The sequence below is a fragment of the Natator depressus genome, chromosome 2, assembly GCF_965152275.1.
Source record: "Natator depressus isolate rNatDep1 chromosome 2, rNatDep2.hap1, whole genome shotgun sequence".
NCBI lineage: Eukaryota > Metazoa > Chordata > Testudines > Cheloniidae > Natator > Natator depressus.
Genome location: NC_134235.1, coordinates 3,339,226 through 3,353,047, shown reverse-complemented (window position 1 = coordinate 3,353,047; position 13,822 = coordinate 3,339,226). Strand labels below are relative to the sequence as shown.

Genomic DNA, 13,822 nt, shown 5'->3' with positions numbered 1-13,822 from the left:
TGGCTCTTGGGTGGCCTTGGGGGTTCTCAGCCAGCTCCCGGCCCCGTGGCTCTGCCAGGGGCCGGGGCGTGTCCCTGGGGACCAGCCCAGGTTCCTGTGCGGTGACGCGATGCTAATGACCATGGAGAAGCCCTTGAACTTCAGCCAGGTGCACAGGAGCCGCTGAGCCGGTTTAGGCCACCCTGGCAGAAGTTGGCTCGTCCAGTTACAACCCCCGGCTCCATGGAGTCTGTATGGCAAGTTCCCTCTCTAGAGCAGGGTGAGTTCGGCACCTCCCAAATTCCCCTGCCCCAGCTGCTCAGGGTGACTCAGAGTCTCGGTGAGTTTGCACCGTTTGCATCCAGGGCACTGCCACCTGCCAGGGCTTAGCCCGCAATCCCCCTCCTGCTTGGGTCCATCAGACTCTGGTTGCCCCAGCCAGGCCAAGGCACCGGCCCTCAGTGAGGAAGAGGCTCAAGGTAACGTCCCAGAACGGGAGGGGATTCCAGAAATAGGTCAGGGCAGGGGTGTGCCCGATCCAGGTGCCCCCTGGCCCCACTTCCCAGCCAAGCAGGAAGATTCAGGGAGAAGGAGGTTATGCCACCCTCCTCCCCGGGTTCCAGCACTGGGAGGGTTAAAGGAGAAGTGGCACCCGCAGGGCCCTGCTGACACACCCACCTGGACCTGACTGATTATCAGTCCATGTGAGCTGAGCCCAGCCGGAGGCTGTGCCGGCCTGGTGGGACCTGATAGGCTGCATGGGGGGTGCTGGGCCCCTCCTGCCTTGGGTTTCCTGCCAGGGCCGCAGGTCCCAGCCCCACCTTCTCAATCACCAGCTGTTGAGACTCCCAGTCTCTTTCCAGACTGGCTCCGTCAGCACCAGCCTGGAGCACCCGCAGAGCGGGCAGTCGCTCCCCACCCCGCTCTGAATAAACAGACCTTCCCCCTCCGCCCCCCAACTGGTGCAATCACCAGTAATGACACTGCCCAGATGACATGACGTGTGGTGAGCTGCAAACCCCACAAGGACGGAGAACTAGCGCAGGGGACAAGGGGCAGGGCCCAGCACCGCGGCTGGACACGCAGCAAGGACGGAGAACTAGTGCAGGGGACATGGGACGGGGGAGGGGCCCAGCACCGCGGCTGAGGGAGACGGGACATGGGTCAGGGCCCAGCACCGCAGCTGGACAGGCAGCGAGGATGGAGAACTAGCGCAGGGGACATGGGGCAGGGCCCAGCACCGCGGCTGGAAATGCAGCGATTGCTCTGGACGGGGAAGAGCCCAATCCCCAGCCCCCGAATGACTCAGGCAGGAGTTTGCAGTGGGACGTGGATGCGTTTGCCCAGGGTGATTTGGGACTGCAGACCCAGGGGCCTCCTGCCCCGGAGCCCCCAGGTGCCGCACGCAGAGCCGGTGTTGGACTCTCCAGTACCAGACCAACACTGGTGCAGAGCAGGATGTCCAGAGCTGAGCCGCCCGAAGCATCGGGGATTGGAGCCGTGAGATTGTGTCCCGCCAGGCCTTGCCCCGGAGGCGTGGGACCAGGGGACGGGACCATGGAAGGGGGAGCCGGGGGTAAATCGAAAGCAGTGGGATGACACTGAGCCAAGGAACACGGGTGTTGGGCACAGCCCTGGGGGCATAATGTTGGGGAGGGGGAGCCCCGCCACGTGGGATAGTCACAGCGGGACGAGGGAGAAGGGCCGCCTGGCCTGGGTGGTCCCACCCGCGGGTGAGCTCCAGTGAACAGCCCTGCTCTCCCCGCTGCAAGGGGCTGTGACCTGACCAGCCAGCGCCCCCTGCTGCCCTGCCCTGGCAGCTGCCCCAGCCCAGGTAGCCCTGGAGGGAGCGTGCTGGGCTGGGCTAGGGGAGCAGCGGGGCATAAAGCAAAGCTTCACGGGAGCTGCTCCCTCGGTGCCAGGCTGCAGGGGGCGCTGCTGGGCATCAGCCACCCAAAGGACCCAAAGGCTGGTGCCCTGCCCTGGGTCCAGGCAGCCCTGGGAGCACAGAGCGCAAGTGGCTGCCCATTCGGGCTGGCACTCACCTCGCTGGGGGGCTGGCACTCTCCTCGGCTCCCAGGGGCTCCCTCCCGCCAGCGCACGCTCCCCAGAGCCTGTGGCAGGGCTGCGGCGGGCAGCTGGGAGGGCGTCGCCTCGCTCTGTGTGCAGCCGGAGCAGCTGTGTGACCTTTCCAGGAGCAGCTGCCTGGCAGGGGCAGCCCCAGCCGGCTCAGGAAATGTAAAGAGCCGGGTCTCCCCAGCCCGCCCCTGCCGCACCCCCGGCAGCTCCCCCGGCCACTCCCACCGCCCGCCTCCATCCCTCCCCTCCGGGGGGGCTGGAGCGGAGCCGGGGGCCAGTGGGCTGGGGCAGGCGTCCGTCGAACCCAGATAACACTTGGGGTCTGGCCTGCCCCAGCCCACGCGACGCCCTTCGGCGGTTGGAGAGGAGACGCACACCCTGCGCTCCCTCAGCGACACATGGCGGGGGGGCGAGTTCGCCCAGCTGAGAGGCTGAATGCCCAGGGCTTGCCCTCTGGGTGGGAGCCCTGCAGGGTGGCTCCGGCGGTGCCCGGGGGCTGGGGGCGTGGATCCCTGCCCTAGCACCCTGGGACAGGCAGCCTTGGGCCACTGGATTCCAGTCATTCTGTGCGTGCTGTTTTTTGGGGGGCTGGGTGCATGAGCTGAGACCCCTTATAGGGGCCGACATTCACAAGTGCCCAGCACCTGCCCTCTGAGACACGGGCCCTGCCCGATCTCTACCTCAGTTTCCCTGTCTAGTGGAGGATAGCCCTGCCTCCCCCAGGAGGGCTGAGCGGGTTCCTATGCTTGTCCCATGCACGGAGCCACGGTGCCCTCTCGCCTGTGGGGCTAGTGGCTGCGAGTCCGTCCCTGCAGCTGGCTGTGGTGGCCACTAGGATCCAGCGCTGGGGAGGGGCAGCCCCACTGTTGGGGCCTTGTCCTGTGCCTGGGGGTGGGCGCAACTCCGGGGGCGGGGCAGCAGGGAACTCATCTCCAATTGCCAGCCATACCTGGAGGGAGAGGGGCACCCAGGCTCCATGGGCCAGCCTGTACCCGGCCTTTCTGCCAGTCAGGGCCAGCTGAGTTGGCTCTTTGCACCACGCCCATCCCAGGGGGTCTGTGCTGGGACCCACCCACACAAGGACCACCTGGCGGGGGGTCGGGGCTGTTACAGCCCGGAGCTGCCTGGTGACCATTAGCCCCGGTAGGTGAACCCCTCCTGGGCACCCCCTTGCCTGACCCACTGCTGCCCTCCCCTCCCTGCCCCCCGGCAGGGGATCTGCTGCCAGCCACATGCCACGAGGAGTCAGGTCTGGCTTGTCCCTTGGCCCGGCTGGGGCCATCCCAGCCCAACTGTCAGGCTAGCCCCACAGCTGACAGCTGGAGCAGTCAGTGGGGCACTCGTCGGGGGGGAGGGGAGAGCGCCTGGGGCCCTGCTCAGATATCAACAGGTGAGGTGGGGAGATTCAGCTCCCAGGAGCCCAGCCCCAGCAGCTCCTCCCCCCTCTGCTCTTCCTATCCCCAGAGGCCATTCCAGTGACCTACCTACCCTCCCCCAGACCGCCCCCCTCCCAGCCATCCCTCCACACCCCTCCCTGCCAGCCCAGCACTGGGTGCCTCTGCCCAGCCCCCAGGGCCCCCTCATGTCAGTTCCCTCCCCACACAGATACCCTTGGCCCTCACCCTGAGGGGGCAATGGAGGTGCAATGCCCCCCCCACACCCCTCCAGCCACCTGGGTGCAGTTGGGCACCCCTGTCCTTTGGGCTGGAGTGCCAGGCCTGCTTTAAACCATGTCCACCAGGGAGCCAGGGGGCTGTATGGCAGTGACGGGGTGAATCGTGGGGTGAGGGGTGCAGCTGATCAGAGCCCCCAGATGTCTGGAGGGGCCGTATCACCAGTTGCGAGGGCTCCCCCCGGCCTGGCTGAGACACCCTCTGCCCTGGGATGGAGGGTCTGTGCTCGGGGCTGGGGGACACCCCTCGCAGAAAGTCTGGGGCAATTCCCCTGGGAGGCAAAGTTTGGGGGTGACAAGGGAAGGTATCAGCTCCCCCACCCACAACCTTCATGCCCTGTCCCAAGGGGCTCTGGCAACAGCTGGGCTCAGGGATGCCACTTCCCGAGCCCTGGCCATGCCCTCAGCAAGGCTGGGGGACGGGCACCGTGCCAGGACAGCGCCCCCTCCGCGCAGGGCAGCTGGAGTCACACGGCACATGCTGGCACTAGACCAGCTTGGACTGGGGGCGGGGCACAGAGACTGGGCCCATCCTCCAAGAACTGGGGACACCGAGAGGGGACCCTGTCCCCTGACCATGGGTGGGGTGATACCGCAGAGCGGGTGCAGCGTGACGCTGCTTTCGCTCTCTCTTGGCAGCGTGGGGAGGGGAGGGACCCCCCCCACCCCCACCCCCACACGGTTAATGACACCCCCCATCCCCCAACGAGAGCAGAATCCTGGAATCCCGCCCCTCCCCCACGCTCCCTGGGGGGCAAGGTGCCACGGCGCCGGTGGAGTTTGAACCGGCCAAGGGACAGACCCGCTCAGGCAGGAGATAAGCCCCGCCAGTGCCGGGCACCACATCGCTCCACCCCCGCCGTCCTCTGCCCCCGGGCTGTGGCACAGATGGGCCTGCAATAGCAACCGCTGAACTCGCCGACCCAGGCGAGCCCTGCCAGCCCCACATCCCCCTCCAATGCCCACCTGAGCAGGGAAGGACGGGGGCCCAGGGCAGGTGCGGCAGGACGGGCTCACGGGTGCCAGCCTGCACTGTGCCAGGGATCAGTGTCTGACTGCTGCAGGCCCCTGATGCAGACAGCCCTCCGAGCCCACCCGCGCAGACGGGCAGAGCCGCCCAGGGTCCCGTGCCAAGGGCAGGCCACAGCGAAGGTTTCAGTCTCACCCTCTGGGGCGGGTCCAGCCCCCTCCCGGCCCTGCAGATCCCCCAGAGCTCAGCATGTCATAGGAGCCCAAGGCCTTGGACCAGGCTGGCCCCAACCCCGTGCACTGCAGGGCACCGGGGGAGCAACAACCCAGTGTTCACCCTTCTCTGCCCTGTGGGGAAGTGGGGGGCATGGGCCTGAAACTGGGGCCAAGGGAGAAGGGCAGCTTGGCCCCTCCCCAACCTGAGGGCCCGAAGGGCATAAGCCACCATTGGAGACAGCCCCTCTCAGAGGGCTGCAGGAGAAACCAGACTGCTCCATACACACATCCAGGGCAAGGGAAGGGCAACGGAGCAGCGTACGGGGATTAGAGGGGGGTTTCCAGGATGAGGGACAGGGTGCCAGGATCAGAGGGAGGTTTCCTGGGGGTGCAGAGATCAGAAGGGGGTGGCAGGGCCTTAGGATTAGAGAGGGTTTCTGTGGGCAGGACTTGCTCTAGGGCAGAATCCCAACAACCTCCCTGGACCCCCACAGCAGTATCCTGGCTCTCCCAGGCTGCCGGCCATGGGCCAGAGGGTGAAAGCTGGCCCAGGGCACAGAGCCAAAGGGCAGCGCCAGCCCCATCCCTCCCCCCATGCACGCAGCTTTGGGGGCACGGGGATCCAGGCAAACCCAAACCAGCCCCCACAGCCTGAGTGAAGCCCTGGAGTCAGACCCTCCGCCCCCATTGGGCACATGGGACACCAGCCTCTTCTTCTGCGAGCCCCATGCGGGATGCACCAGGCCTGGGCAGCACCACCATCCTGGGGCTTTGGGGCACGCTGTCCTCAGCAGGGCTAATGCTGGCCGAGCCGCGTGCCCCGCCGACCTGCAGGCACAGATGTAGGGTGAAGGCTGCCCCCACCCCAGGACTCGGGAAGGGGCGCTTGCCCTGGCTCTCTCTCGCTCACAGGCAGCTCCTCTGAGGGCCAATCCAGGGCAGAGTCCTACGTTCCAGTTCAAAAGCGGCCACTGATCTGGGGTAGGGTTGCCAGGTGTCCAGTTTTTGACTAGAACGCCTGGTCGAAAAGGGCGGCTCCGCTCAGCACTGCTGACAGGGCTGCTAAAAGTCCAGTTGGCGGGGCAGCGGGGCGAAGGCAGGCTCCTTGCCTGCCCTGGCTCTGCACAGCTCCCTGGAAGCAGCTGCCATGTCGGGCCCCTAGGTGCCGGGGGATCCGGGAAGCTCCGTGTGCTACCCCCACCCCCAGTGTGGGCTCCGCAGCTCCCATCGGCCAGGAACCACAGCCAATGGGAGCTTGCGGGGGCAGAGCCGCCTGGCCTCACCGCCTAGGGGCCAGACATGCCAGCCACCTCCAGGAGCAGCGCGGAGTCAGGGCAGGCAGGGAGCCTGCCTTAGCCCCGCTGTGCCGCTAACCGGGAGCCGCCTAAAGTAAGTGCCGCCCAGCTGGAGCCCGCACCCCGAACCCCCTGCCCCAGGTCGGAACCCCGTCCTGCACCTTAACTCCCTCCCAGACCCCACAGCCCCACCCCAACCCCCACTCGGAACCCCCTCCTGCACCCTAACTCCCTCCCAGACCCCCACCCCCACCCCAACTCTCACTCAGAACCCCCTCCTGCACCCTAACTCCCTCCCAGACCCCACAGCCCCACCCCAACCCCCGGTCAGAACCTCCTCCTGCACCCCAACTCCCACTCAGAACCCCCTCCCACACCCTAACTCCCTCCCAGACCTGGCACCCCCACCCCAACCCCCTTCCCCAGGGCAGAACCCCCTCCCCCACCCTAACTCCCTCCCACTACCTGGCTGCCTTTCCCTAATTCCAGCCCTGGCCGGGTTCACACGCAAGGATGGGGGCTGGGGAGAACTAGAGCAGGGGAACAAGATTGACAAAGGGGAAGAGAGAAGCTCCAATGAATTCAGACTCTCTGGTGATCACCCCCCACCCCAGCAGCTGCTCTAGGGTCCTAGAGCAGTTGTGCCATGGCCCCATGCCAGCAATAGGGCAGTCCCACTCCCAGTGCTAGCAGGTGGGAGTGGGGTGATAGTAGCTCACTGCCCAAGCAGCCCCCAAGGAACCCTCCTGCCATCACACCTCCCCCTCCCCTGTGATCTGGCCAGGCTGACCCAAGCGGAGTGGAGATCCATAGGGACGAACAATGGAGCAGGACACTGCAGGAATGGCTCAGAAATCCCCTGGACCTGGAGAGGTGGGGAGCTGGCTGCCAGTTCCTCACGGCGTGGAGAGCACGGAAGGGGCTGGGAGCCAGCAGCGCTGCCTTCCCATGGCCCCTGCCTCTGCTAGAAATGGGGCAGCAGCAGGACGGGCTCAGGGAAGGACAGTCGGCTCCTCGGGCTCAGTGCATCATGGGCTAGAGCGTCTCATTCAATACGTCACTGGTAACACTTCAGCCTCAAACGTTCATTCCCGCAGACTCCCACGTTCCGATGGAAACTGAGGCACAGAGAGGGGAAGTGACAGGGCCACGGGCAAAGAGTGAGGTGGGGCAGAGCCAGGCAGAGCAATGAAGGTTACTTACCTGTAACCAAGGATCTGGGAGACGGCCGCTGCACGGCCACACTCATAGGATGCGCCAACAGCTGCCGCCTGAATAGGCTCTCACCCGCCTCCCTCACCCCTCAAACATCCCAGGGCAAGTGCGTAAACCGGGCATGGTGCTGCAGCCACCTCCGTTCCCTCCCCTGTGACCCCCAACCCCTTTGGTCAGTAGGACTCCGCAGTCGAGGGGCATGGCAGGCGGAGAGTCCATCTCGAAGAACTCCGGTGACAGGCAAGCAACCTTTGTTTCTCCTTTGAGTGTCCTCTGCCCTTTCCCACTCGTGGGCTAGATTAACAAGCAGTACTCGGGTCCAGGCTGATGGGACTATGGGGTCCTAATGAAATAAGGCCTGCAGGACTGCCCTGCCCAATCTTGCCTCAGACCTAGGTTACAGATGGGAGTGCGCAGTGTTTAGAAAAAGCCCCAGAAGTTGCCCTTGATCTAGCGGCCTGACGCCCCGAGGAAGGGCCGACCCTTTCAATTCATAAACGACTTTAAAACGGTCTGACCCACGGCGACAGGGTTTGTACAGAAACAGCTTTTCCCTTGTTCTTTCTTTTATAAGCAATAAAAAAGTTTGGGGACCGTCTGAATTGTTCCGTCCTGTCTAGATAAAGGCTAAAATGCCTCTAACATCCAGAGCATGTAACAGCCTCTCCAACCTGAGAAGGGGGCTTGGGGGGAAAACCAGTAAAAAGGTAAACTGGTTTATAGGAAAATCGATCACTTTCGTTAAAAACGTTGGGAGCGTGTATGGAGAATTACCTTGTTTTTACGAAAACCTGTGATGTGCGGATCAGCCATTAATGTATGTACACCTGGCGGAGGTGAGGGCTCTTAAAACACTGTCTTAATAGACAAATGAAATAAATTACAGCTTCCTACAGCCTCAAAGGGGGGCGGGAGGGGGCGTCCATCAATTGTGAGAGCTCTATGGGTAAATCCCAAGCTGGCATAGTGAGTTTTAGTGGAGGGTACAAATTATTTAGGCTCTTTAAGAACCTTTTAACTCCATCATTAATAAAATTAATTTGCGCTCGCGCACACACACACACCCCCTCATACCCGATACGCTGATATGGCTGAGAGAGGACCCTTTCCTGAAGGCAGTGAAAGATCTGTTTCTTTTCGGTACCATAAACATTGTAAAATGGAACTAAGTGGTGCGGCACCTGGCTCTATACCATACATGGGAACCCACAATAAAAATCTTTTCCATTTGTGACAACGATGCTTCCATGTGGACACGTTCCTAGAATGCAACAGCACATTTTGCACCTTGAATGAACCACTTTTCTTCTAACACGTCCAGTGTAATTAAATGGAGAGTGTAGATCTGAGTAAGAAACCAGCCCCTGTGGTTGCTACAAGTCCAGGGCCAGTGGCAGAGGCTCCATTAGCCCTCTGGACAGGTGAGTTAAGGGCGGATACCATTACCTGGGCCATGCTGGTGCTATTAAAATTACCGTGGCCTTGGCCTGGCTTCTCTTGTTTATCACTTTCTGAATGAGGGGACATGGGGGAAGCCCTGACCTCAGTGCATTCGAAAGGCATTGGATAGCGATTCCCTGGCTCTGCCTGCTCTCAAGCAAAATTTCTGACACGTCTGTTGCTGCTGGCCACACGGGGTGTGTTGGCAGAGGGGCCCCTAAACTGAAGAGGTGTTTTACTGTTTCGTCCTTCAAAGATCACTTGTGCATCTGCCATACTGACCAACTCAGACAGATTTCTCCCCGCTACATGGATTGCTACTGGATGAACCTTGTAACCGATACGCCAGATCCAAAGGCTCTTTGCTCCAGGTGTAACCATAGAGAACGAGTCCCCCCTTGCTTGTTCTGAGAGCAGGATGCCATCGGATTGTAAATCACCACCTGAACCACCCTGCGTTTGACTTCGTAGCCAAGCTGATTGCTCTGCCACCTAATCACGGAGCTGAAAGAGCCCCGAGCTTCACCCAACACATGGTTCGAGGGAACGGAGGCAGCTGGCATGCGACCCTCCTTGAAACCCTCACCCTGGCATGGGTGACCGTCACTGAAGAAAGGGTGAGTGAGGCGCGTCTGCTAGCTCGAGTTCTACCTCTCCCTGAGCCGGAATACACAGAGAACACTCAAAGGAGAACCCAGGGTCCTGGATCCATGTCCTGCTGTGACCACTAGACCCTTCTTCCCTCCTAACGACCATGCCTGTGAGACCATCTTGTTAGCAGAACACTCTGTCCCAGCCCCACCCAGACGCAGTGAATGGGAACATCTGGAACTCAAGCCTCCCTGCCTCTCAGGCAGAGACAGGAGCAGGACTGGGGCGTTTTCAGGCTACTCCGGAAGGCTGAGTGTTAGGAATCCCAATACTCCTGGGTGCCAGGGTGCTAAGGGTTAACGGGTGCCAGTGACAGCACCGCTAGGATGAGCCCCACTCTGCAGCCCAATTGCTCAGGGGTGTGGGTCCTGAAGGCCCATCCCCCGTGCAGAGACACTACCTGACCTGGGGTGGCAGAACACCCAGCAGTGGATCCTTGCATTGCCTGGGTCCAGGGAGGGGCAGCCCAGCTCTGTCTAACTCATTTCTTTCAGGGAGTGGAGGCAGTTAGTCCTGATGGGGCAAGGGGCACATTTGGGCCCAAGCACAAGGGCTGCTCACTGCTCCAATGCTGGTTTATTGTGGACAGGAAATAAAGAGACAACAGGAGCTACAAATCAAAACCTGGAGAGATCAAGAAAGATTGTGCCAAATGAAGTATAAAATCAGCACCTCCAAACCCGCCGGCGGGCAGCTCGACTGGGCTGGAACCAAGGCTACAGGACTCCTTGGAAATGGACTTTGTGATCAAAGGAGAGTGCTCGTACAAAACGAGTGTGGTGCCGCTGTACAAACGCACCGTGCAGAGTCCGGTCCCTGCAGGGGATTTTACGCTAGCCGCCATCACTGGCGAGCACAAGCCCCAGAGCCTAGCAGAGGCCCAGAGCTCCCTGCAGTTGTATTCTCCCAGGGGCAGGCAGGAGGCTCTTGGAGCAGAACCACCGTGGGAGGAAAGATTTCACTGGCCCCACGGTCAGTACAAGTTCAGCCTAGAGATGCTCTCTCCAAGCTGGAGGGTCAGAGCTGAAGGGGGTTCCCCAAAGGATTCAAAGGTGAGGTTCCTGCTTTCCCCCAGATAGTGAGCAGCATTACATCCAGCTGGGCCCTTGCTAGGGCTGATCTTCGGCTGGTGAGATGGCACTGGCTGACGCTTCGCAGGCCGTGAGGGGTGGTGAAGAACGGAGGGACGAGAGGCCTAGCACGTGGGTTTGAATAGCCATGGCTGGATGTAACGGGGCAGAGAGGAATAAGCGAGCGGGGACAATCCCATCTAGGGGATAAGCTATTGCAAGCCACGAGAGCCACCCCCCAGAGGGACGCCACCCCCCAGCCGGCTGGATCCCAGAGAGCGGCATGCTCCTGATTGCGGCTGAAAGGCGAGAACATTTCTAGCTGAAGCTCTTCCACTTCCATTCCACCCGCCTCCTGAAGTTCTAATTGTAGAGCCCGGCGCCGGAGCAACAGCATGGCAGGCCGAGAAGGCAGAGCCTGATGCCCTATGTCAAAAGAAGTCTGCCATAGCCCCCCCAGTCATTAATAGAGAGGGACAGGCCTCCAGGTTCCAGCATGCCACCCTCCGCAGCAGGCCAAAGGGGCTTTGCTGAGCTCACCTGGGAGTTGGCACACTGGGACTGGGCCCCTGAGGGCACCCCTCAATGGGCGTGAAGCTGGGGTAGCCCTCGGACGCCTGAGACGCTACCAGAGCTGCCCTCGGGTGGGGGTGCGGGGTTCAACATAAGGCTCCTGGGAGCCCCCTGCAGCAGGAGGACAAAAACAACATGTCTCACCTGTGCAGGGAGGGGACACACGGTGGGCCGGCGTTTCTGCAGAGAACGGGAGAAGAGAAGGGTGCCATTGGCATGCCCTGTTCAAGCCCCGTGTAAGCAACGGGGAGCGGGAGGTGCTGTCCAAGAGTGCTCCCAGTTCGAGCGCTGCTCCGAGGGCCCAGGCACAGGGCGGCTAGAGACCATTACAGATTCATCAGCCTCCACAGCTCCCACTCTGGCAGATGCAGACGCTGAGCCCTGGGAAGCGCCATGGCTTGGCCAAGGCCTCAAAGGACTGTGGGGCCAGAAACCAGCTCCCACGTCCCGCTCGCAGGCCGTGTTTCCTGGGGAGAGCGGCCAGCAGAAGAGGCTGTGCTTGGCCTGGGGTGAGGTGCTTTGCTGAAGTGATTTTACTGCTGAGGGCAGGAGCTCACAAGGGGCTGGGCACACAGCCCCACTCCAGGTGTCCTCTGGGGGGGAGGGGAGGGCACACGGCACCATAGCGTGGTGCCCTCTGGGGGGGAGGGGAGGGCACACAGCCCCACACCAGGTGTCCTCTGGGGGGGGAGGGAAGGGCACACGGCACCATGGTGTGGTGTACCATAGGGGGCACAGGGGTTCAGATTAATGTAGTTAAACCCACACAAACCCACTGTGCAATGTGGACACATACTGGTTTACAACGAGCTTCTATCCACGTTGTTTGGGGCGGACCCACATCGGACTTGCACTGACGTGGTGAACTCAGCGTCCATCAGCACCTTTGGCTGTTTCAGTGCAAGGCTGCGTATGGCCGCGCTGAATTCAGAGTTCTGTTTAACGCCGCTGGAAGAAAAGATGGGAATTACAGCCGACGGCCTTGTTCCAGCACACGCCGAGCGCAGTCCAGCGCTTTCTTTAGTGAATCCAAGCCAGTGAGTGTGATCTAAGCCAGTTGTAAGCCACCACAAAGGGCGTGCATGGGGACCTACACGGCTTTCCATCCTGTTTGAAATGCACGTTCGTTAAACCAGGACAGCTCGTGTGCAGCCCAGGCCTAGGATGGGACTGCTGGGCTACAAACTCTGTGTAAAGAGAAACATTCTCACCCCATTGCAGCCATTTGCCTTAGTGTCAGGTAAGCATGGGGACATCCCCTCGCCCCCCAGTGCTATATGCGTGGTATACACTGTGCTCTGAGGGCTCCCATAGGCTTTCCACTCCTTCCTGGGAACCACACGCAGACCCCAGACAGACACACACACACCCTAGGAGGGACCCTCCAGCTGACCAAAAGTGGCCCAGCATTTTACACAACATTCAACGCCACCAGGTCCAACAGAGATGCAGCCCTCTGCAACTGCAGGTCCCAGCATGCAACGTGCTATGGGCTGACCCAAGCAGAGGCTGGCAAATTGCATGCGGGGAGCCGTAGACGGTCCAGGACACATCTCTGTACTGACAACGAAGGTCATTGCATTCTGCTCCCATTTGGGCAGGCCTCTGGCTCCCAGCCTGCTGCCCACGCTGCCCTCGACGGGGCACTTGGAGCCCAGCCACTGATCGGTGTCTGGGTCTGGAACATGGATGAGTCCCTGTAAGATAAACCAGCTCCCAGAACCGACCCTGCTGCAGCGTTCCAGAGGCAGCCCCCTGGGGCATTAGTGCCATCGGTCAATGCCAGGGAGGGGACACACCCCACCAACACCTTCTCTTGCCAGCGCCTCACATCAGCTTACAGCATCGGTTCTTCTCAGCGGGGGTCTCCTCGGCCGGGGCCGTCAGCTTCAGAAGAGGTGGGTCGCCACTGGCTGCCGTGTAGTGGACAGAGTTCTGCTCCACGTCCGGGCGGGGGTGACTGCTGCTGCGCAGGGTCTCAGCGAGGCCAGGCGCGAGGGGGCCCTCACCCTCGGTGGGAGGATAGTCCTCTGGGTGGTGTCGCTGGAGCTTGGCGGCTGCCCGCTGGCGTTTGAGGTCTGCTAGTGTGTGGCGGGACTTCTCCTTGCACAGGTCGGCTGACAGCTCCTCTTGGGTGGCCAGCTGGTAGGAGATGCTGCGGTCCAGCCTCTTGGAGTAGAGGTGTTTGGGGGGGCCAGGGGCAGAAGAGCCCGCAGTTCCATTTCTCTGGCTCAGCCCCGGATTCTGATGCTCGTCTCCCACCAAGACCCCTGGACCTGCCACTTCTGCCTCGGCGCCCTGATGGGGAGGAGAACAGTACAGTACTCAGCCTTCGGTCTGGACACCTGGAGCCCTGCAGGAATCCATGGGGGGGTCCCACTAGCACAGGCTTGGGGCTGCTGGGGGCACACGGGGCACTGAGAGGGAAGTGCTAAGGGCTGCCAGGGGAGCAGGACCTGGGACGTGCTCGGGTGGTTTAGGCCAGTGATACTCGGTTCCAACCACATGGGGCACCCAAGAGCCTTGTCCAGGGCTCTCGGAGCCTGCTGCTGCCGGGTGGAGGCAGGAGCCCTGAGCATCCATTCAGGGTGGGGGTAGCAGCGAGGCGGGAAGCCACCTCTCCTCTCCCTGGAGCTGAGAAGAGGGACAGGAGACAGACACTC

General features: G+C 61.8%; 1 protein-coding gene across 3 annotated transcripts in view; it reads right to left on the bottom strand.

The window, feature by feature from the left end:
* Nucleotides 1–11,818: 11,818 nt before the first annotated feature.
* Nucleotides 11,819–13,822, bottom strand: part of PPP1R16A (protein phosphatase 1 regulatory subunit 16A) — a 76,401-nt gene continuing 74,397 nt past the window's right edge. For all 3 annotated transcript variants that reach the window (XM_074943685.1, XM_074943687.1, XM_074943686.1), the window contains one exon: nucleotides 11,819–13,457. In XM_074943685.1, the coding sequence (XP_074799786.1) occupies nucleotides 12,987–13,457 (471 nt within the window). In that variant the 3' untranslated portion in view covers nucleotides 11,819–12,986. The remainder of the gene's footprint in view (nucleotides 13,458–13,822) is intronic.